This window comes from Hyperoodon ampullatus, assembly GCF_949752795.1.
Source record: "Hyperoodon ampullatus genome assembly, chromosome: 7".
In the NCBI taxonomy this organism is placed as follows: domain Eukaryota; kingdom Metazoa; phylum Chordata; class Mammalia; order Artiodactyla; family Ziphiidae; genus Hyperoodon; species Hyperoodon ampullatus.
Window position 1 is genome coordinate 16575835 of NC_136920.1, and position 23811 is coordinate 16599645.

General features: G+C 42.2%; 1 protein-coding gene across 3 annotated transcripts in view; it reads left to right on the top strand.

Annotated features, from left to right (window-relative positions):
- Positions 1–20944, top strand: part of CKAP5 (cytoskeleton associated protein 5) — a gene marked incomplete at its 5' end in the record, with an annotated part of 71030 nt that extends 50086 nt beyond the window's left edge. Inside the window, 14 exons of one of the 3 annotated variants that reach the window (XM_079709141.1) lie at positions 210–345; positions 771–964; positions 1945–2117; positions 3293–3466; positions 3681–3801; positions 12466–12645; positions 13140–13327; positions 14314–14389; positions 15114–15302; positions 15395–15532; positions 15960–16043; positions 16138–16297; positions 19903–20054; positions 20205–20944. In XM_079709141.1, coding sequence (XP_079565267.1) covers positions 210–345; positions 771–964; positions 1945–2117; positions 3293–3466; positions 3681–3801; positions 12466–12645; positions 13140–13327; positions 14314–14389; positions 15114–15302; positions 15395–15532; positions 15960–16043; positions 16138–16297; positions 19903–20054; positions 20205–20450 — 2211 coding nt within the window. In that variant the 3' untranslated portion in view covers positions 20451–20944. The remainder of the gene's footprint in view (positions 1–209; positions 346–770; positions 965–1944; positions 2118–3292; positions 3467–3680; positions 3802–12465; positions 12646–13139; positions 13328–14313; positions 14390–15113; positions 15303–15394; positions 15533–15959; positions 16044–16137; positions 16298–19902; positions 20055–20204) is intronic. The other 2 variants (XM_079709142.1, XM_079709143.1) reach the window with 2 other exon arrangements.
- Between the last annotated feature and the right edge of the window lie 2867 nt (positions 20945–23811).

Below are 23811 nucleotides of genomic sequence, written 5' to 3' on the forward strand. Positions count from 1 at the left end.
GTAATGTGTTATTCTCACTTTGGAAGATTACTCAAGTTCCCAGCTACTTCAGTTCCTGTACTTTTATTCCCTCTCCCCTCTTCATTTATCGTATGATGATGATACCTTCCACCGCTCATTTTATTCTTTCAAGATATAGTGACACACAAGGGGGTACCTTTGCTACTCAGAGAATGCCTCACTTAATCATTATTTTCCTTGTTGACTAGGTCGGAGAACCAAAGGATGTCATTCGTAAAGATGTCCGTGCCATCCTGAACCGGATGTGCCTTGTCTACCCAGCCAGCAAGATGTTCCCCTTCATCATGGAAGGAACCAAATCCAAAAACTCTAAGCAGAGAGCAGGTAAAGCAACAATTTAAATTGAGCCCTATGTCTGCAACAGTGACCTCTAGAGGAAATAATTTATAGATGAACCAGGAAATTTCTTGATTCTAACCTTCTGATTTGGACTGTGAGAGTGATGAGTTGCACACTGGTGGAGCCACAGTATCAGGTGATACAGGCACCGCTCAGTACCACCCTGGTGACAAAATCAAGTGCACAGGGGCCATCTGACTCACAGGCATCTCTTTCTTCTAGGAGCCCTTGCTATAACTCCATTGTTTCATTGTGTATTTTATAGAAGGCAGTAAACAAGGAAGAATTCAGGGCAGAGCCAGAATAAGATTTTAGACCTTCATGTATGCCAGGGAAAATGTATCTAGTAAAGATAGGTCTCTGTGCCAAATCTCTGTTGAGTCTCCTTAATCTGGCCTTTCTCTCCCCAGAGTGCCTAGAAGAACTAGGGTGTCTGGTCGAGTCCTATGGCATGAACGTTTGCCAACCAACCCCAGGAAAAGCCTTAAAGGAGATAGCGATTCACATAGGAGACCGCGACAACGCTGTCCGCAATGCTGCCCTCAACACCATCGTCACAGTGTACAACGTACATGGGGATCAGGTGTTCAAACTGATTGGAACGGTGAGTGACTCTTCTCTGAACATTTTCAGCCTGTTGTGAATTGCAGGATCACTTAGGTGTCAAGTTTCATGCCATCTCAACTCTAAGTTTTTATCACTTTTTGTTAAAACCAACCTATCGATATGTCCTAGAATCCATATAAACCTTTGAGGTGTCTCTGATTACTGTAGGACATTTAGGCTGTGTTTTACTGGAAATTAGACTTTCTTTTCTGAGCATTCCCCTCATAACAATTTGCTTTAGATGAAAACTATTTTTGAATCAAGAAATCTGAGCTAGTCTGGGATTTAAATTCTGCCTGGCAATCTCCTCAGTAATTTTTAGTGCATTTATTTTCTAGTGAACAAGTACTCACTTGTGTATAATGCGGATTCTGGTACCTGTCAGATCAAAAGGGTCTTGAGCTGCAGCTATGAGCCAGACTCTCCAAGCATAGAAGGTTCTGCTTTTGACTCCTTACTTCCTCTGAGCCAGTCACTGCTGTGGCTGGACCTGTTCTTCACTCCAGTTACCTCTTAGTAGCACGTGTATTTACCCTGTGCTTATATATTTTTACTTGTATTGATCTCATTAAATCCTCACTACAAGGCCAGTGAAGGAACTAAAGCAGATGGGAATTCTGCAGATGACCAAAAGTGAAGCTTCTTGCCCATGGTCACCCAGCTAGTTAGTGGTAACACCAAAAAATGAGGAAGCTTCCTTTAATTCTTGACCTTTTTATTTGTAGTTATTCATAGCCCTTCCTTTTCTGTCCTTTCCTTCTTTCATATGTTCTCTTATATAGCAAGTCAGGTTTTAGCAGTAGTCGATTTTAAAATGATGTAGTGCTTTGAAAGGAAACTTACCCTAACGTACGAGGTTCTGTTTGCTTCGACATGAAAATGGATATTAATTCTTGGATCTTCCAATTAGGTTTTTAATTCTCTTCATATTCTAGTAGAGGGGTATGCTAATAAATTAAATTTGGTCTCTTTTGACAGCTTTCTGAAAAGGATATGAGCATGCTTGAGGAGAGGATTAAGCGGTCAGCAAAGAGGCCTTCTGCTGCACCAGTAAAACAGGTGGAAGAGAAACCTCAGCGCACACAGAGCATAAGCTCCAATACCAACATGCTACGCAAGGGACCAGCTGAGGATATGTCCTCCAGACTCAAGTATGTGGATGGAGATAGTTGTCCGAGGGCATCTCTGTGGACTTTGCCTTGTGTGCTCAGAGCTTAGCCTGTAACATAATCTTGAGTTCTCGTAGCCATTATCATGCATGACACAGTGTCTGAGTAAATGTCTTGTAACCAAATGTTAAATCCTTCAGTCTTCATTGTCTTTGTCTCAAAACCACTTCTAAATAGTCTTGTGCCTTCTTTCACTGCTTTTCCGTGGACAGAGTTATGTATCGCACTTATAGGATGTAAGTACTGCCTGCTAATTTCTCATTAGCAGGGCTCTTATATCTTTCTAACTTCTGACTTGGATTCATCCCCTCTGGAGGGCTATTGGTGTAGACTTTATAACCAGGTAGAGGGTGTCCAAGTATCCCATGAATCAAGCCTTCCCTGAAAGTCCACTGGCTAGCAGAAGTGTCAACTCAATGTCATGTGGCTAAAATATGGGCTTACCTTCTTCCTTGTGTTATGTTTGGTCGTGCACAGGTTCCTATTCGTTAGATAAGGCTGAGTAAAATGCATGCAACCCAGAATTGGCTTAGGGACTCAAAAAACTGCCTTCTAATAAGCAAGATAGCTCTATTTTAGATCATATCATGAGTATAATTTTAACCAATTTGAATTTGGAGACTGTGAATATCTATTGCTTGGATGTAATGCTGGCCCTGACCTGAGTGAATATTCCTAAAAAGAGGTGATTGACTGTCCCTCAAGTATAAAATTTACTGAACGCTGCATGGGATAATGCTTATAATTAGAAAAACGTAAACACTGGTTAAATTGGTAGAAAAGAACCAGGCAGTCTAGATATTTCTTAAATTTTTGCCCAGAAGTAGTGAGCTTTGAGTCAATATAAATATTCTTTATTATTTACTGCCCCAATTGGAATAGCATACAAGGTTTGTTGGCTTTAATGAACTAGAGAGAATACTTACAACTTGGCAGTACTGTAAGTACAAGTCAGTCTTCTCTCTTAGGATATTCATGAACCAGTGTTGTTGCCCACTGAAGGCACTTGCTTAGACTCAAGGACTTAAATCATTCAGGGGGGCTGAAACCAGAAGTTGAACATCTGTCTTGCAGCTTTGGGGCAGCTGGCAGTGCTACTCTTGCCCTTTGGTTAAGAAGTCTCTTTTAGTTCAGGAGCCTCCTTTTGCTTCCCTTAGCCAAGCCCGAAGCATGAGTGGGCATCCTGAGGCAGCCCAGATGGTTCGCCGAGAATTCCAGCTGGATCTAGATGAGATTGAGAATGACAATGGTACAGTCCGATGTGAAATGCCAGAACTTGTTCAGCACAAACTGGATGACATTTTTGAACCAGTCCTTATTCCTGAACCCAAGTAAGTTAACCCATTTCATTTAAGTATAAGCAGTTCATGATCATCAGAGTGTATATGTTGAAAAGAGCTCTCTGTGCAGTTAGAACTTTTTAGAACTATCTGACTAATAGCGGTTCTTTACTAAAACCTGGATCTAGTGGGGAACTGCATAATTCCAACTCATTGGGATACCTTATAATAAAGATTGAATATTTTCCTTTGCTCCACTCTCTAGGATCCGGGCTGTTTCTCCACACTTTGATGATATGCACAGTAATACAGCATCCACAATCAATTTCATTATCTCCCAAGTAGCCAGTGGTGACATCAACACAAGCATCCAAGCTCTGACACAGGTAATGGGGGTATTACCCATGACAGTAATTCCACTGGTGGCTGTAGAGGCTGTAATAGTGACGGTTGCACACTGGTTACAGTATTAAGGGAGGCAGGCAGTGTTCAGTACCTCCCTGATGAAAAAAGTGCACAGGGACCACTGCCAGACATCACTTGCCTCACAGGATAGAGCTGTGATAGAGCCTTGCTTTTTACAGTTGCATTCTTTCACCAGAGGCTGAAAAACAGCAATTGGTAAGAACCAGCTCTGATGGAACTTTCTTAGATTTTGGTGGGCAGAGACAAACAAATAAAATATCAGATAATAGTAACTACTGTGTAAATATAACTCAAATGGGGTGATGGGAGAGAGGGAACTAAGTACTAGTTACTTAGATTGGTGGTCGGGGTTCAAGCAGAGGACAGCTAGTACAAAAACTCTAGGGTAGGAATGACCTTGGTGTGGTCCAGGAAACAGTACAGGCCCATGTGCCTGGAACGTAGTGGGGAAGAGAGAGAATGGTACAGAATGAGATTTGAGAGGTGGATAGAGACCAGATCATGTGGGGTTTTAAAAGCCCTGAAGGAGGTTTTGGATTTTAAATGTGATGGGAAGCCATTAGAGAATTTTGAGGAAAAAGAAGCTACATGTTTTTAAAAAACCTTTCTCTTCTTCCTCTGCTTCCCTTCCCTAACAGTCTAGTCATAAAGCCAGGAGGAGGGTAAACAAGGTAGGCACCTACCTTGTGGCAAGGGGGTGGGAGTAGAGAGCCACAGTGGCCCAGTGTGAGGGTCTTCAAGCCCAAACATTGTGAGGAGGCTGTCATTCAGGAGGGGTGACACACAGCCGGGAATCAGAGCCAAAGCAGGAAGAGGAAGATGTCCGTGGGGGGAGCCGGTGTGGCATGGTAGAAGGACCCCAGGCAGGGTGAGGAGGACATCCATGTGTGTTGGAGGGGAGGAGGGCAGCATGCGGCTGGCTCAGAATAGGGAGTCAGAGCCAAAGCAGAAGGTGTGGGCCTGGGGAACAGCTGGTGGCAGAGGTGGGAGGTTGGTTACAAACAGAGGGATTGGTCAAATAAATATAATAAGGAAAATGGGAGCCAAGTTTCTTACTGTCAGAGAAGGGTGATACAAATATGGAAGGACAAGAAAATAGAAACTCTGGTGTTGGACCGGAATTAGATGTGTCAGTATGAACTCATGGTTTTCAATACACAGATATAGAAATAAATATCAATGTAAATGTATGTGCGTATGTATATATGCAGTATATAAATGTATGTTACAGATGATATGCATATATTCCCTGGATCTTTCCACTGAGAGGACCTGAGAACAGCAACACCCCAACAGCAATGAGCACCCCCAGATCTTGTCTCCTAAATACCACTTTCCTCTAAAAGGAATAACAGCTCCTTAAGAAGTGGCAGATTCCAGAGCTGAATCAGGGAAAGTACTGGATGATTCTGGAGTATCTTGTTGTGCTAGACAGCAAGGATAGGCTCAGAGAATTGTAGGGACATGTCAGAAGGACACACAGGCCAACTAGAACAGACTCCCTATTGGAAGAGAGCACAGTTTGAACATCAAAATAAATAATAATAGTAATGAGTTATAACCCCATAAACAATACAATTTGTAAATTTACTGAATTTAATAAAATAGGAAACCACAAGTCCATGCACATATAAGCTAGTTAAAAATTTGAAGAGAAATGGAATATTTACATAGTTTCATAGTACCTCTCCACAAAATACAAAGGACTAATATATTAAAAGTACCCTCAAAATACAAAATACCAAGAATAATTTGACAATAGAGGAGCCTAGCAGATACCACCTCGAGTGATCGAAGTAAACATCATCAATCATATGACAAAATGAAATCATGTACCACCTGATAGGATCCAGTGGGAATTCTGCATTACTTTGCTGAGATTCCTGATGTTGTCTATTCATGAGAAAACATCAGACAAGTGCAAATTGAGGGACATTTTCAAAATCTCAAGGTGAAGAAAGTCAAGGAAAGACTGAGGGAACTGGTCTAGAGTGTATGATTCTAGACGGGCCTTTTCGCTATAAAGAACATAATCGGGGCAACTGGAGAAAATGGGATAGAGCCTGAGGATTAGGTGATAGTAACATCAGTATTCCTGACTTTGATCCTTGTATCGTGATTATGAAAGAGCATGTCTTGTTAAGAAATATATGATGGGACTTCCCTGGTGGTCCAGCGGGTAAGACTCCACGCTCCCAATGCAGGGGGCCCAGATTCGATCCCTGATCTGGGAACTAGATCCTGCATGCATGCCACAGCTAAGTTCGCATGCTGCAACTAAGAAGCCCGCATGCCGCAGCTAAGAAGTGCGCATGCTGCAACTAAAGATCCCACATGACGCAACTAAGACCCGGTGCAGCCAAAATAAATAAATGAATAAATATTTAAAAAAAAAAAAGAAATACATGCTGAAGTATCAAGAGGGTCATGGAGCATCAGACTGACTACTTGTAAATGATTCAGGATTTTTAAAAGTTCTTTTACTATACTTCCAACGTTTCTATAATGTTCGAACTTATTTTAATTGGGGAAAAAGTCACTTCTGGCCACTCCATAGAGACCAGATTATAGGCAGGGCAAGAGTGGATTCTGGGAGGCCTGTTAGACTGTTAGGAAGCTATTGTCGAAATTCATATGAAAGATACGTGCACTAGGACGATCATTGTGGAGAGGAAGAAAAGTGAATGGTTTCAGGGTACCTTTCAGAGGTAGAGTCCACAGGACTTGGTGATAGATTGGATATGAAATGTAAGGGAGGAGAGGAATCAATAGTAGCTCCTTGCTGTTTGGCTTGAGCAACTGGGTGGATGGTGGTGCTGTGTACCGAGATGGGGAAGGATGGAGGAAGAGCAGGCTTGAGAGATTGGAAATCAAGAGATACGTCTTTGCTATGTTCGGTCTGAGCAGAAGGGCAGAACCGGAATCCCAGCACGAGGTTTTTGATGTTGCTTGACAAATAGCCTCCTGTTAACACTTTTGCTGTTGGAAGAAAACAAATGGCGGGGAGTCTGGAAAACAGCAACTTGAATGCATGCATCCCTGTTGCCTTTCTCTATCAACTTCAGTCCAAACCCATTTGCCTTTTCTGAGCAGAGGAGCTGGCGGGTCTGGTGGGTAGTATCTGAAGTGTCTAAGCAAATCTCAAGCTCTGTCTGGTACAAGTACAAGACTTTTTCCCATATGGGCCTAAGGAAAACCTGAGGTTCAATAGTGCAGAGCACAGAGAAGAGGATCAAAACACCAGAAATTCTGGAGAGAGATCTGTCTTATCTGTGGAGATCGGTAGGTGCCCTAAAGGAGGGGCAGTGGTGGCTTATGTGAGTGTTAATAGGAGTACCTGGTGTCCTCACTTGCCCCTAAGGAACTACAGGGAGCTGAACAGAAGGGCTGAATTCACTCTCTGAGGCTGGCAAGTCTCTGACTTTTGTACCTTTAGAGACCAAACAGCAGAAATGCCTGCTCTTGGTACTTTGCCAAACGACTGACAGCTTGCCATTTGGTATACCACAAGCCTACAAGGGCAGAAATGCTCTATCTCCCATTTATTGCCATTGTTGAGGGTTTCCAAAAGGTAGACCCAAGACTGAATCTTGAATATGTAGAGTAATAACATGCCTTAAGGCACCCAGTAACTGGGAAGAAGAATAAAACAAAATAACCAGAACAGCAATGACCTGGCAAAATGAAATTGCTAAAGGAGACAAGATGACCACAATGGGGAAGGGCATGGGGTGCAGAAAGATTCTTCCAAGCAAAAAAAATATGGTTTTAGAGTTTTAAAAAATTGAATAGATGGACTGACGGAGATAATGATCACTACAGAAACGGAATTAGTGACCTGAATGACGAGTGACAAGATCATTCAGTGCGCAAAGGACCGTCCTTTAAACAAATGATGGTGGGAAAAATGTTTATCCACATGCAAAAGAATGAAGATGGACTCTCATACCATATGCAAAAATTAACTCAAAATGGATCAAAGACATAAATATAAGAGCTAAAACTATAAAACTCTTAGAAGAAGACATAGGGGAAGACCTTCATGTAGTGATTTTGGCAGTGATTTCTTGGATATGACACCAGGCAACTAAAGAAAAAATAATTAAATTGAATTTCATCAAAGTTAAAACATTGTATGCATCAAAGGACACTATCACAAGAATGAAGAGGCAACCTATAGAATGAGAGAAAATATTTGCCAATCATATATCTGATAAAGGATTAATATCCAGAATATATAAGAACTCCTATAACTCAATGACAGAAAAACAAAACTGAGTTCAGAAATTGACAAAGGACATGAATAGACATTTCTCTAGAGAAGATACACAAATATCCAATAAGCAAGTAAAAAGATGCTCACCATCATTAGGCATTAGGGAAATATAGATCAAAACCACAATGAGATACCACTTCACACCCATTAGGATTTTTTTTTTTTAATGGGAAATAGCAAGTGTTTGCCAGGATATGGAGAAACTGTAATCTGTGTGTATTGCCGGTGGGAACTAAAGTAGTGTAACCATTGTGGAAAATAGTTTAGCGGTTTCTCAAAAAGTTAAACGTAGAATTACAATAAGATCCCCAGATGCCCTCCTAGAAAGCAGGGATTTAAGCAAATACTTGTGCACCAGGATTCACAGCAGCATTATTCACAATAGCTGAAAGGTGGAAACAATCCAAATGTCCATCAACAGATGAACAGATAAACAAAATGTGATGTGTATATATATTTATATATACATATATATACACAATGGAATATTATTCAGTCATAAAGAAGAATGAAATTCTGACACATGCTACAACGTGGATGAACCTTGAAAGCATTATGCTAAATAAAATTAATCAGGCACAAAGGGGCAAACATTATATGATTCCACTTATTTGAGGTACCTAGAATAGCCAAATACAGAAACTAGAATAGAGTTTACCAAGGGCAGGAGGGTTGATAGAGAGTTATTATTTAATGGGTACAGATTCTGTTTGGGATAATGACAAAGTTCTGGAAATAGGGATGATGGTTATACAACATTGTGAATATACTTAATGTCATTGGATTGTATACTTAAAAGTAGTTAAAATGGTAAATCTTAGTTATATGTATTTTACCATAATAAAAAAAATAAAACCCTGAGCAACAAAAAATTAAAGTACCTAGGAGTGATCAAGCAGTGTATAATATGTAAGACCTTGACAGAGAAAATTTTTTTTTTTTTTTTTTTTTTTTGCGGTACGCGGGCCTCGCGCTGCTGCGGCCTCTCCCATCGCGGAGCACAGGCCCCGGACGCGCAGGCTCAACGGCCATGGCTCACGGGCCCAGCCGCTCCGGGCATGTGGGATCCTCCCAGACCGGGGCACGAACCCGCATCCCCTGCATCGGCAGGCGGGCTCCCAACCACTGCACCACCAGGGAAGCCCAGACAGAGAAAATTTTTAAGTTTTGTTGAATGACATTATTTTGTTGCATTTCCAAATAAATAGAAATATACTATGTTCTCAAGATTCAGGATTATAAAAATGCCAGCGTCTCCTTAAATAATATCTGTAAATTCAATGCCATTCCAATCAAAATCTTAAGTTATTTTTCTGCAGTTGAGAAGCTGATTCTAAAATTTATATGGGAAATCAAAGGGCCTAAGAATAGCAAAGACAGTTTTATTTTAAGACAGTTTTTTAAAATAAAAACACAGTGGAGAGGATTTACATCACTGGGTATCAACAGTGATTATAGAGCCACTGTAATTAATTAAGTGTAGTACTGGCCCAGGGAAAAGCAGACAGAGCATTGGGATGGAACAAAGAGCCCAGAAATAGACTCACATCTAAAGGAAGCTTGGAGCAGAGGAGTCATTAAAAATCTCTTAACAAACGCAAAAAGTAAAAGATATGCTGACCAAATTCTTTGCTGATAACCCAACAAAATTTTTAGTAAATGATATTAATATCACAAAAATATTGGCTACTTGGAAAGTATGAAGCACCCTCCTAACTCATCAAAAAAAAAAATCAAAACTCTTAGCAGTGAAGGAAAGCATTTCACTCTACAACTATACTCCGAAGCTACGGAACTCAGAAAAATATATTGCATGAAATGCATTTATTATTGAAGAAAGGCTAAAATAAAGGAACTTAGTACTTATACTTAGAAATTCAAAAAATAAAAAATAAATCAAAAGAAATTTGAGAGTAGGTAATAATAAAGCTAAAATTCATGAAATAGATTTTAAAGATAATAAATCTAAAAGCAGGTTCTTGTTAAAAAAAAATTAAAATTAAAAATCCTAGCCTGATTAGAGAGCAAAAATGTAAATATCAGGGATGAAGAAAGAACCAACCATAGATGTGGAAGAGATTTTTTTTTTTAGATAAGATAACACACATGTAACCCTGTAGAAACTTGAAACAACTGATCCCTCTCCCAAATTTTTTGAAATAACCAAGGAATTTGGGGAGACCATTAAAAAATAAGGAAGGAAACCCAGAACCTAAAAAGAAAAGACAAATTTGATCATTTAAAATTTTAAAGATTTTAATGTGGAGAAATTTACCATATACTGTCAATAAACGAGTGTTATATTGTAGAATATATTTGCATATGACCATATGACTGATAAAGGATTAATAGCGACAGTAAACAGAACTCTTATTAACTCTTGAGAAAAAGAGAACCTAACAAAAAAAACTAACTCAAGGATATGAATAGGCAAATCACAGAAGATATCCAACTGGCCAGTAAACACATGAAAAGATGTTCAGCACCTCCCCCGCCACAGAAATGCAAATTAAAGTAACAATAGATGATCACTTATTTTATTTATTTGTTTGTTTATTATTATTTTTTTGGCCGCACTGTGCAGCATGCGGGATCTTAGTTCCCCAAACAGGGATCAAACCCTCGCCTCTTGCATTGGGAGCATGGAGTCTTAACCACTGGACCACCAGGGAATTCCCAAGATAATCACTTTTAAACCATCAGAGTGACAGAAAGTAAAATGAGTAGTAAAACATACAGCTGATAGAGACGCTGAAAAAACAGTACTCTCATACATTAAACGTAGAAATGTGAATTACATGTTAGTGCCTTTTTAAAGAAAGCAATATAGTAATATCTATTATACCGTAATTTTAAATGTTTCAGCCTTAAAAGTTAAACTCTTGGTGCATTTCTTTTTTAATTTATTTGACGGTGCCAGGTCTTAGTTGCAGCACGCGGGGATCTTCGTTGCCATGTGCAGAATCTTTGTTGCAGCTCACGGGATCTTTAGTTGCGGCACGCGGGCTCTTTTAGTTGCCGCATGTGGGAATCTAGTTCCCTGACCAGGGGCCGAACCCAGACCCCCTGCATTGGGAGCGTGGAGTCTTAACCACTGGACCACCAGGGAAGTCCCATGGCGCACTTTTTTTTTTTTTTTAGAAATTAAAACACAAGTACCTTGGGATATATATACACAAAGATGTTTATTGTAACATTATTTATAGTGGACAAAATATCCAAACTGGAAACAGGTTGAAAGAGTCAGGGAAAGATTAAGTTTTGGTATGTGCACATGTGGACTATTATGCAGCCTTTAAAAATAGAACTGTTTCTGTTGACTTTAGGGATTTTCATAATTTTCTGTTAGGAAGGCTAGATGCAGAGAAGTGTATGTACTATAAATATTCTTATGGAATAAACAGTGCCCTAAACCTTGACCCTATCTATGTGTGCATGTGTGGTTATAAATGATTCTGTGAACATGAAAGAATATATATCAGGTTGTTGTTGTTAATTACCTTGGAAAAAGAGTAAGCCCCCCCTCCAAAAAATATATATATTTGTTTTTATTTTGTCCATGTTGAAACAGAATTGTTAAACAGTTCCAGTTATATAAAATTGTATGTGCTTATGGGTATACATGCATAAAGAAATGTAAGTAGGACCACTGGCTTCCTCAACACCAGAGGGCACTATTCACATTGCAGTCTGTATAAATGGTGACCCCTGGAGTTGTGCAGTATAGCAGCCCTGCATGAAAGGATGGTCATGAAGATTATTGGCATGATTGTCTCAGGGTGTAATTTATGTAATCATAAAAATAAAGGTCTTTTTACAGTAGTGAATAGGAAATACATGTTTTTCCCATAGTAACATTTTACCATTAGTGACAACCAGTCTACTGAAGCAAAAAGAACCTGGATCCAGTTGTGGGAAACCTGAGTTTTGAGTTTAAACTAAATAGCCTGATCTTACTGGCCTCACTTTTCTCCTATGGTAAATGAAGATCTTACTCTCAGCCCTGTCTACTTCTTAGAGCTGTTGAAATGATCAAATGAGATAACAGGTATAAAAACACTCTCTTTAATAAATTAGCATTTAAACATAAGGATTATTATTCCTTAAACTAGATGGTGAGCCTCTTAGAATAGGAGCTGCAGTTAATTCACCTAATAGTCTTGCTCTGTAAATATTTGTTGAATGATGGAGTCCCTAAGGACTAGTTATTTATATGTAAGGTGACTGGGTTTTTTCAAGCTAAGATACTAGAAGTGCTTTGCTAATAAATATTACAGAGACTTACAGTGTATTCCTGCTACTTAGAAATATGAAGCTTGGAAAATACATCTTGGATTTTTGTTATCAGATCGATGAGGTCCTGAGACAGGAAGACAAAGCAGAAGCCATGTCTGGCCATATTGATCAGTTTCTGATAGCCACGTTCATGCAGCTGAGACTCATCTACAACACACATATGGCAGATGAGAAACTGGAGAAGGATGAAATCATCAAGTTGTATAGCTGTATCATCGGCAACATGATTTCGGTAGGGACACCTCTGCAGATCATGAGCTTCCCTTCAGTCTCTCATCCCACCCAGGTTCTCAGGCCTGAGTTGGTTCAGATGTTCCAGTGAAACATGTGAAACATATGTCATTTGTGGAATTTTACATGTAAGCCATTGGCTACTTCCAGTGGATGTTGGGCAACACTCCAGCTTACCTTATTGTTAGGATACTTACAGACTACCTGAAATTCTGCTTCCTGCCAGTTTCTTCATCAGTCATGGTTGGGCCTTAGCTGGCTTTTCACAGATGACTACTCACGTTAAAAATACTTTTATAACAGGAAGGAAGCACACCAATTAATTTTGGCTATTCTTGGCGGTTTGGGAGAGTGTAGTGATTTTTATTTTTTTCCTAATACTCTGAATTTTTATAAATACAATATAATCATTTATTAGAATATGCCACCCATGTTTATCTTCCTTGATCTGTATATTGAGTTTCATGGCTCTCTAATGCAATTATGATTGGATAGCTGTTTCAGATAGAAAGCCTCGCCCGAGAGGCCTCCACTGGAGTTCTGAAAGACCTGATGCATGGCCTCATCACCTTAATGCTGGATTCTCGAATTGAAGATCTGGAGGAAGGGCAACAGGTGATCCGCTCTGTGAACCTCTTGGTGGTGAAAGTTCTGGAGAAGTCAGACCAGACCAACATCCTGAGGTATATCTGTACTCTGAGCATTAGAGCCTGGAACAGCCTCTCTTTTGTCTACCCATAGAAACCAGGAGGCACTTAGATCAGTTGTAAGCTTAGGTTTGCCTGATAAGTTGATTTATTACTCTTCTCTTCCGCAAGAGAAGGTATTCCAACCTGAGACAGCAGTTAAAGCTAGTTAACAACTCAGTAAACCAGCCAGTATTAGGAGTTTTCTAGAATAGGACTGTGGAGTTTGTCAGTTACCTTCTCTTCTGTGTACATTTCATGTACGTTTCTTTCTTTCTTCGCTACCAGTGACAATGAAAAATAGTGACAAGCTTTACCATTTACCAAATGGTAACTTACAAAGCTTAAATGATGTTTATTTTCTTAATAACTATGAGTGTCAAGTAATCAAAGACAGTTCCTAATCCATGAGCTCTCAGTTTCTCAGATGGATAAAGAATTTTTACACGTGGCTTTTTAAAAAAATTTTATTGTATTTATTTTTTATACAGCAAGTTCTTATTAGTTATCTATTTTATACATATTAGTGTATATATGTCATTCCCAGTCTCCCAATTCATCCCACCACCACCACCACCCTCCCACCACTTTCCCCCCTTGGTGTCCATACGTTTGTTCTCTACATCTGTGTCTCAATTTCTGCCCTGTAAACCGGTTCATCTGTACCATCTTTCTAGATTCCACATATATGTGTTAATATACGATAATTGTTTTTCTCTTTCTGACTTACTTCACTCTGTATGACAGTCTCTGGGTCCATCCACATCTCTACAAATGACCCAATTTCGTTCCTTTTTAATGGCTGAGTAATATTCCATTGTATATATGTACCACATCTTCTTTATCCATTTGTCTGTCGATGGGCATTTAAGTTGCTTCCATGATCTGGCTATTGTAAATTACACTTGGCTTTCAATTACTGATTTTAATTGGAAAGCAGGTTTGAAACTTATTAATGCTGTTGTGTTGGGTTTGTTTTCTAGTGCCCTACTTGTTTTGCTCCAAGACAGCCTGCTAGCAACAGCCAGTTCTCCCAAATTCTCAGAGCTTGTTATGAAGGTGAAGTTGAAATAATTTGATCTCTTTCTTTCAAAGTGTGGGGAAAGAGGAGTTGGAACTAACTCAAATCAGTCAAGGCACACCTGAAAAATATAGTTGCTCTCCATTTTTCCCTTCCTCCAATTTATACCCCTAGCTCAGGCCTAAAAAATTCCTGGCCTCAAACAGTGAAAAGGAAGAGCTATTTTGTAAATACCTCACCAGCTTGCCTAGAATCAAAAGGCAAGAAGTTTGATGAAACAAATTTCTTTTGGGGGAAAAGATATGTATAGATTTATAATATTTTGGTCTATTTTTGGAAGACTGCAAATGAATGTATCTGTAACATCATAATACTGTTATTATACTGTAATAGTGTAAAGTATTTTGTCTCCTCGGGTTAGATTTGATTAGGTAATATGAACTACTCTACTCTCGGGTACCAAACAAACCCAAGACAGAATTTCCACATTTTCTCATCGTTTAGGGCCCCATCTCTAGGGAGTGGGAAGGAGGAATGGAGATGGTCAGGTAGATGGCTTGTCACACGTTAGCCAGTGACATGGTTGAAGTAAATAAAACGGTTCGTGTTTAGCAGCTGAACTTGAAAGATGAGGTGCCCCATTCATATCCCTGACCATCTTTTAGAAATGAATGATCCCAGAGCTTAGGGGAAATGAATGGTGACAGAGATTATCCTCATTCTTCAGTGACTCCTTCTAACTTTTGTTTCTTTTTTCAATAGTGTCTCTGGAGAATGGTTCGACTACTGCCTGATACCATCAACAGCATTAATCTGGACAGAATTCTTCTGGATATACACATTTTCATGAAGGTCTTCCCCAAAGAGAAACTAAAGCAATGCAAAAGTGAATTTCCCATAAGGACCCTAAAAACACTGCTGCACACTTTATGCAAATTAAAAGGGCCCAAGGTGAGTGAGAACAGCAAGCATTCCCAAGGGAGCTTGAGAGAACGTCACGGATATGGCATCGCTGCCATTGAATGTGCACGTTTCTTCCTCAGATCCTAGACCACCTAACAATGATTGACAACAAGAATGAGTCAGAGTTGGAGGCCCACCTCTGCCGGATGATGAAGCACAGTATGGACCAGACCGGGAGCAAGTCTGATAAGGAAACAGAAAAGGGAGCATCTCGAATCGTGAGTGTCTGACTTGAAAGATTGAGGGATGTGATCTTGTCAAAGGGATAAGCCACCCGAGCCTTTCTTTCTCAGGGCCTAAGATGAAGGCTCAGGGATTGGTCCAATCACCTTGACGTTTTCAAATATAAACTATAACCCTGGGCTTTTTGTTCCTAAGAAAGGTTTCTGTGTCTGTGCCTAAGGCACTGGTCCCTAGATAAATCCACTGTGAGCTCTAATTAGGGAGGGACTTTCCTTATCAAGTTTAATTGAAAACCTGAGATTGTTAATGTTTCTGCTGCAGCCCCTGCAGCACTGGTGCTTCTGTTATTTGCAGGAACATACCTGGAAGGTCTGGATTTTGAGATATTTTCAGTTTTTATCCAACCACTGGTTCCTAATTAATAACTCAGGTCTAACCAGTCATTCCTTGTTGTGTCTTTAGGATGAAAAATCATCAAAGGCCAAAGTGAATGATTTCTTAGCTGAGATTTTTAAGAAGATTGGCTCTAAAGAGAACACTAAAGAGGTGAGAGGGAAAGGGTTGAGAGGGAAAGGGATCTGCTTTATGGAAAAGAGTCACTAACAGCCATCCCCACCTCTTCCTTTTTCTTGTTAACCAGGGCCTAGCAGAGTTATATGAATATAAGAAGAAATATTCAGATGCTGACATTGAACCATTTCTGAAAAATTCCTCACAGTTCTTCCAGAGCTATGTTGAGAGAGGCCTTCGGGTGATTGAGATGGAGAGGGAGGGCAAAGGCCGTATTCCCATTTCAACAGGTATGGTTTCCTCTGGTAGCTCCAGGAATAAGCTCAAAATAGCTCCCAGCGTCAGCCACTGGAGGTTTTTGATGGGTTTACATTTATATCCGTGCACCTCAGTACTTAATGGTCACCAGTGATGCAGAGAGTAGTCAACCCTCAGTCACCTGCCTCGACCCATCGTGTTTGGCAACAGCAATGTCCTCTCCCCTTCAGACAGTGTCTCCCCTGGGCTCCCGGTCCTCCGTGCTCTCTTGCTTTCCTCCTTCCTCGCTGCTATTCCCCCTTGGCCTCTCTGACAGATCCTTCCTCTCCCTGAACTCTTAATGTTGACGTCCCCCTGGATTCCGTCCATGATTATCTCTTCTTTCTTACTCTCATCCCCTTAACTAATCCATCTACTCTCATCACTTTAAATACCATTTCTATGCCAGCAAAGCCCAATTTTGTCCGATGTCCAGCCCAGACCTCCTTCCTGATCTCTGCTGATAGATCGTGCGGGACATCTCACTGGGTTTCTGGTACAGTAGACATCATAAACTCAGCGTGTCAAAGACCGAGCTCCTGATAACCCCCCAAAACCTGCTCCATTTGCATTCTCCTCCACCTCACTGGAGGCAACCTTGTCCTTCTAGTTTGCTCAGACCCCCAACCTTTGAGTATTCTCTTTTTCTCTGTCAGGAAATTCTTTTGGCTCTACCTACAAAACATACACAGAATCCACCCACACTTCTCATATCCTTCACTGCCACTGCCCTGGTCTGAACGGCGTCTTCTCTTACGTGGACTGCAGCGCCCTCCTGCACCGTCTCCCCGCTGCCACTCTCGCCTCCCTGTAGTCATTTCCACACATAGCATCGAAACAGCGCTCCTCAAACATTTTCCAAAGGCTCTCCCTTTCACTCAGCAGAGCAAAAAGCCTTACAAGAAAGGCCTGTGAGGTCTGACATGATGTGGTCCCAATACCTCTAGAACTGCCTCTCTCCTACACTCTCTGACTTCTGTTCCACTTCAGCCTCACCAGCCCCTTTGCTGTTCCTGGAACGCACCAGGCGTACACCTTCTCAGGGCCTTTGCACTGGCGGTTTCTTGCATGTAGATTGCTCTTCTCCAGGACAATCTTTGTTTCCTCCACATCTTTGTCACTGCCTCAGTGAGGCTTCATTTAAAATTTGCGACGTACCCCTCACCCCCCCCGCCATAGTACGTAACCTCCTCTAACACACCATGTAACATAATGTTTATTAGATTAATTGTGTGATGTCCGTCTCTGCTAGAATTTAAAATCCACAAGGGTGGGAATTCCATGGCGGTCCAGTGGTTAGGACTCTGTGCTCTCACTGCTGAGGGCCTGGGTTCAATCCCTGGTCGGGGAACTAAGATCCTACAAGCTGTGTGGAAAATCAATCAGTCAATCCACAAGGGTAAAGATTTTTGTCCGTTTTGTTGCCTGGCACGTGGTGGGCACACAGTAGGTACTTTGTTTAATATATGAGTGAATGCTTATCCTGATGTTAAGCTGAAATATTACTGTCCCCCCAGTGAAAACGCCTATACTGGAGAGTTACTGCTCAAGGACCTAGGGACAAAAGGGAGATTTAGGAGGTATCAGTTACAAAAAATAGCTGTCAAGAGCCAAAAAAAAGGCCCAACTGCTAAAGTTCCCTCATCATGCAGAGTACAGCTCTCACATTGGTCCTGCATTTAGTTCTTTCTGAGTTCGGTGAAGCTCACCTACTGTTACATTCTAAAATCTGTTTGCCTGTGAAACTGTTCCTTTGTGGTTTTCAGATTCCAGTCATGTTCTCTCTCACCATGTATCTTTCTAAGCTGCAGCGTCAATTGTATTCTCTTAAATTGTTTCTTTTTGTTGTTCTTGTTTTTTCTTTGTTTTTTAATATTCTTCTAACATCTATTTATTTATTTGGCTGTGCCGGGTCTTAATTGCGGCACGCAGGATCTTCGATGCCGTGTGCAGGATCTTCGTTGCAGCATGTGAAATCTTTAGTTTCGGCATGCATGTGGGATCTAGTTCCCTGACCAGGGATCAAACCCAGACCCCCTGAATTTGGAGCATGGAGTCTTAGCCACTGGACCACCAGGGAAGTCCCTTTGTTGTTTGTTTGTTTTTCCAATAGTTGTTCTTATTTTTAACACCTTAAATTACCCCTCTCCGAGACCTGGAGTCTCTTTCTTTTTTTTTTTTGGAGTCTCTTTCTTGAAGAACAGCGAGCAGTGTCCAGTAGCCATGTATGGACATCCCATGGTTGAGCTGATCAGGGTAGAGCCTCCATTTCTCATTTCCAGAGTCCTTTCTTGGGAGGTTCAACATTTGCAACACAAGCATGTAACCCCACTGGTAACTGAATGCCTTAAAGTGTTCAGTCTTTCCTTACTGCCTTTTTGCATTAGTCTTCATTTTTCACCCTCTCAGAGTGTTCTCATCTGTACATTAAAAGATTCCTTTTTCCCTAGAGTAACCTCTTTTACTTTTCAGTTTACTGTTTTTCTTCCCAGTACTTTATCTTTTGACTAATATAATGCCTTTTCATTGATATCAAACTGGATATTTTAAATGCCTGCATTTTGTGATTGTTCCTTCTCAGAAATTTAGAACTGTGATGGATTTCGGTTTGGTTTGGTTTTGGTTTTCCCCTCTGCTGCCAGAATATTGACCTCGGATGCTCCAGTTCCTACCCCGCCTTGCTGGACACCGCAGTTTACCCCTCTTCCTTAAGAACAGACAGTAGCCTTGAGCTCCTTGTTGTCCTCCCCAGTTTGAATAAGAGCTTTGCCCTGTGTATCACCTGGTCCAAACCTAGTCTAATTCTTGCAAACACTTAAAGTCCTTAGGGGGACTTCCCTGGTGGCGCAGTGGTTCAGAATCCGCCTGCCAGCGCAGGGGACATGGGTTTGAGCCCTGGTCTGGGAAGATCCCACATGCCACGGAGCAACTAAGCCCATGCGCCACAACTACTGAGCCTGTGCTCTACAGCCCGTGAGCCACAACTGCTGAAGCCTGTGCACGGCAACTACTGAGCCCGCATGCTGCAACTACTGAAGCCTGCATGCCTAGAGCCTGTGCTCTGCAACAAGTGAAGCCACTGCCATGAGAAGCGCGGGCGCCGCAACGAAGAGCAGCCCCTGTTCGCCGTAACTAGAGAAAGGCCGCGCGCAGCAACGAAAACCCAACACAGCCCAAAAAAATAAAGATGAAATAGCAATAATTCTTCCAAAAAAAAAGTAAAATAAAATAAAGTCCTTAGGTTCTTCACTTGGGCACTTACCATATACTCAGGAGTAGCTTAGGCTCTTTGGATTGCCCAGGTCAGCCATGGGATTATAAGAATACAACCCCTGCATAGCTCAGGATGTAGATGGATGGTCCAACTTAACATTCAGTGCCCTTCTCTATCAGTTCTGGAAGTTCTCATTAAGCGTATCTTGTATATTTCAGAGCACCCTTTATCACCAACTCCAGGTAGATTCTTGTGGATTTTTTTAGTCTTCAAGTACAGCGGTGATATTCAAGGTCCAAGTTGTTCCCTTTGGTGGGAGGTTAACGAGGGCAGTCGGGGTGGGGGGGTGTATATCTGAATATTCCTTCTACATTTCCTACTTAGGCATCTCCCCCCAGATGGAAGTCACATGTGTGCCCACTCCCACAAGCACAGGGTCCTCCGTAGGTAACACAAATGGAGAAGAGGTGGGACCATCTGTCTACCTGGAAAGGCTAAAAATCCTGCGACAGCGATGTGGTCTGGACAATACAAAGGTACTGCTCCTCTCCTGTGTGGGGCAGGGAGGGCGATGACCAGCAGGCCAGGGACAGGCTGGCCAGAGAAGCAGTGTCCCAGCCTCAGGGTATGTTGCTCCAGAGCCACATCCTGACCTGATTGGACAATGTTTCTTCTTCTCTCAACAGCAAGATGACCGACCTCCATTGACCTCTCTGCTTTCCAAACCAGCAGTTCCTACCGTTGCCTCTTCCACAGACATGCTGCACAGCAAACTCTCTCAGCTCCGGGAGTCACGGGAGCAGCACCAGCATTCAGATCTGGATTCCAACCAGACTCACTCTTCAGGAACCATGACTACATCCTCCTCCTCCACAGCTAACATTGATGACTTGAAAAAAAGACTGGAGAGAATAAAGAGCAGTCGCAAATGAAGCCACCCCACTCCCCTGGCGCCCTGCAGCTTTAGTTTACTAAACTAGGAGTCTCATAGTTAAAGTGGCCTTGGCAGGCCTAGTGTACACAAACTGGTTGTATGTATCATACCATGGACCTGGGGGAGGAGTCGTTGTGGCACAAGTCTTTGCACATCCTCCGCTTCTCCCCGCCAGCATCCTGCCTCTCTAGAAGCCTGTCTGTGTCTTAGTTCAGTGTACAGACCTGTAAACAGGTGCCCTTCTCTCAGCTCAGACTAGTTTCCATAGCCTTTTTCTTTTATTTTTAATTGCTCATTTGTAAAGTTGTCCTAATCTTTCCTAGCTTTTAACTATTAGAAACGCTTTACTAGTTTTCCTTTGAGTTTGTGAGCTCTTCTCCTTGTAGCCCTGAAGGGTCACTGTATTCTCTATGAATGCATGGCATGATACAACTAATTTAAGAGTCTTTTATAAATAAAGTTTGCATTAACTATAACTGTGTCCCAAGATGCTCCGTCTCTGGGAGTGTTGGGCAGCTCTCCAGTTCTCCAGTTGGGCAGCTGGTTCTTGGGACCAGCTGGGTATTTGGCCAGTTAGAGAAAGGTTCGTAATTGCTGCTTAAGGAGCTCTGCCTTTTCTTGGCTCACAGACTTGGTCCTTTCACTCCTTTGGAATAAGAGGCACTCACCTCTCCTGCTTTCTGCATGCAACTCCTAGGGGAGCAGAGAAATCTCATTCCTCCCTGTTTTGAGATTTTGGTCACGACTTCCATCCCCTCATCAATCACCATGGTTCCAAGGAGCTCTTAGGCTCCTACTTCTTTTACTGCCCAAGTACATATGACATTGTCCCCAGGGATTAGCTGGGCTACAGTGGCTGTCACACCACATCTAGATTTGGGGTCATCTGACTAAAGGAGTACCGAGAGCATAGGGGCTTCCTGCCTGGTTAGCAGAGTCTCTGAATCTAGACTAACAGTTCCTTCACAGTCTCAGTAAAGGCTAGAAATAAACAGGATTCACATCTGCAATAACATTCCACAAGACCTCCTTCCACAGTCAGAAAACATTAAGTCCAAAGGAACTTTTCTACACCACCTTTTACTGAACTGGTGTTAAAGAAATGAAAGGTTGATGGAAAATGAGTCCTGTATTGATTCTAGTCATGATTTTCAGATGGCTCCTGTGCTGCCTGAAATAAATAAGAAATTAAACTTGCCTCTCTCCCTTATAATGCACACAGGAAGTAGGCCTTCACTGAAGGGACGACAGAGGAGTTCGTTGCTGTAGAGAAGGAACACATTTAGAAAGAATGGCTGTGCTTGGGTCTGGAATTGGCACAGCTAATTTGAAAAACCAAAGTCCAGCAGTCTTGTGAGACTGTGCGCCCTTGTTTAAAAACCAGATTTTGGGGTATTACAACTAACTTTTAATCCCTTCCCCCTGCTCTGGCTATAGCTCAGGGCTGTCAAGATCCTGCAAGCTCACTGAGTTCCCAGTTTTACCCTGCTTTCTGGTCAACTAGAACCGAAGAATGAGGACAGGGAACTCAGTCCTAATTCTCTCTTTCCTGATGTATTAAAAAATGGGAATGGAAAAAAAGGGGAGGGAAGGCGGGGGTGAAGGTTACCTACCTTAAGTCCCTTCCCGCTTTAAGCCATGATATCTAAAGATCTTAGATCCTAGGCCGAGAAGGTGACCACAAGGCACCCGTGCTCCACCCCCCTCCAAGCCCAGGGGTGAGACTTCTCAACAGTCCTGCAGACGGTCACCAAGTGATCAGCACCTCACACCAGTGGCAACTCGCTGTCACACGTTATCGTAGGCTGTAGTGCCTGCTTCCCCGAGTCATAAATGCACCCAACAGGAAGAGCAATACACCAATGTCAGCCAGAAACTCTGGAGCTACGTGGAAGGGCAACGATGTGTCAGAGCCGTGCTCCATCCCAGACAGTAACCTCTGCCATCAGTAACCTTCAGTAACCTTGAAGAATGTGCTGTGAAAAGGCATCTTAAAAGTTCTGTAACTCCTAAGATTTTGCCCAAACCCTGTAAGAATCCACTTCTACATCTTCTTGTTCCCATTTCTCAGAAAAACAAATTACTCAAGTCTGATAACTGCTGTGAGAGCAGAAACCCCAGGAAGCAGCAGCTCCAACACTATGCTATTTCAGAGACCAGAGAGGGAAGTGGGAAGTGGCAGAGGAACTTTCACCGTGCCAGGCACTAGTGAGAATAAGAGCAGCAACGACTGAACGGAGAGCTGACCAGGTACCAGGCATTTTGCTAACTACACATGCAAATGGCCTCACTTAATCCTCAAAACCTTATTAGGTAAGTAATGTCATTATAGACATCTTACACGTAAGGGAGCTGAGGCTCAGGGAGGTCAAGTGACTTAACCATGGTTATCCCCCCCCTTTTTTTTCCCCACTTTGGTCATGCTGCGTGGCTTGTGGAATCCTACTTCCCTGACCAGGGATGGAACCTGGGCCCCGGCATTAGAAGCGCAGAGTCCTAACCACTGGACAACCAGGGAGTTCCTGTGATTAGCCCTTTTAAGGCTGGAGCCAGAATATGAACCCAGGCAGTCTGGTGCTAGGGCCCCTACTCAGAACTGCTATCCCACAACCCTCGCAAGTGAAGACGCTTAAAATACTGAGCCTTTGGGCGGCACAGATCTGATTTTTTTTTTTTTTTTTTTTTGCGTTACGCGGGCCTCTCACTGTTGTGGCCTCTCCCGTTGCGGAGCACAGCCTCCGGACGCGCAGGCCCAGTGGCCATGGCTCACAGGTCCAGCCGCTCCACGGCATGTGGGATCTTCCCGGACCGGGGCAGGAACCCGTGTCCCCTGCATCGGCAGGCGGACTCTCAACCACTGCGCCACCAGGGAAGCCCTGATACTTTAATAACATAAAGATGTAACTACTCCCAGCCTCACTAGCCTACCCTCCTCCAGCCTCTTCTCTGGTCCCAGAACAGCTCTTCACAGCCTAGAGTGGCTAAAAGCACAGGCTTCAGTATCTCCTATATTTCAAGTCAGACTTTGACCCTTCTTAGCCATGTGACCTTGGACAAGGAACTTCTCCAAGTCTCAGTTTACTACCTTTTGTGAGGATTAAATGAAATAATCTATTAAAGCCCCAAGTCTGGAACATTTTAAATGCTCAATAAATTCAGGCTGCTATCTCCCCTCTTGCTGGACCCTGTTCTAGGGGTTGTGGATTCTTTAAGTCCTGCTTGTCCAGTAGTAGGATTGGCTCTTCCTGAGCTACCCATGAACAGCACTGTGAGCACTGAGGCTCATTGATAGAGTCACTTTTATTGAGAAATATAGTTTCAGGAACAAGCCACAAAAATAATTCTTTCACTGGATTGGC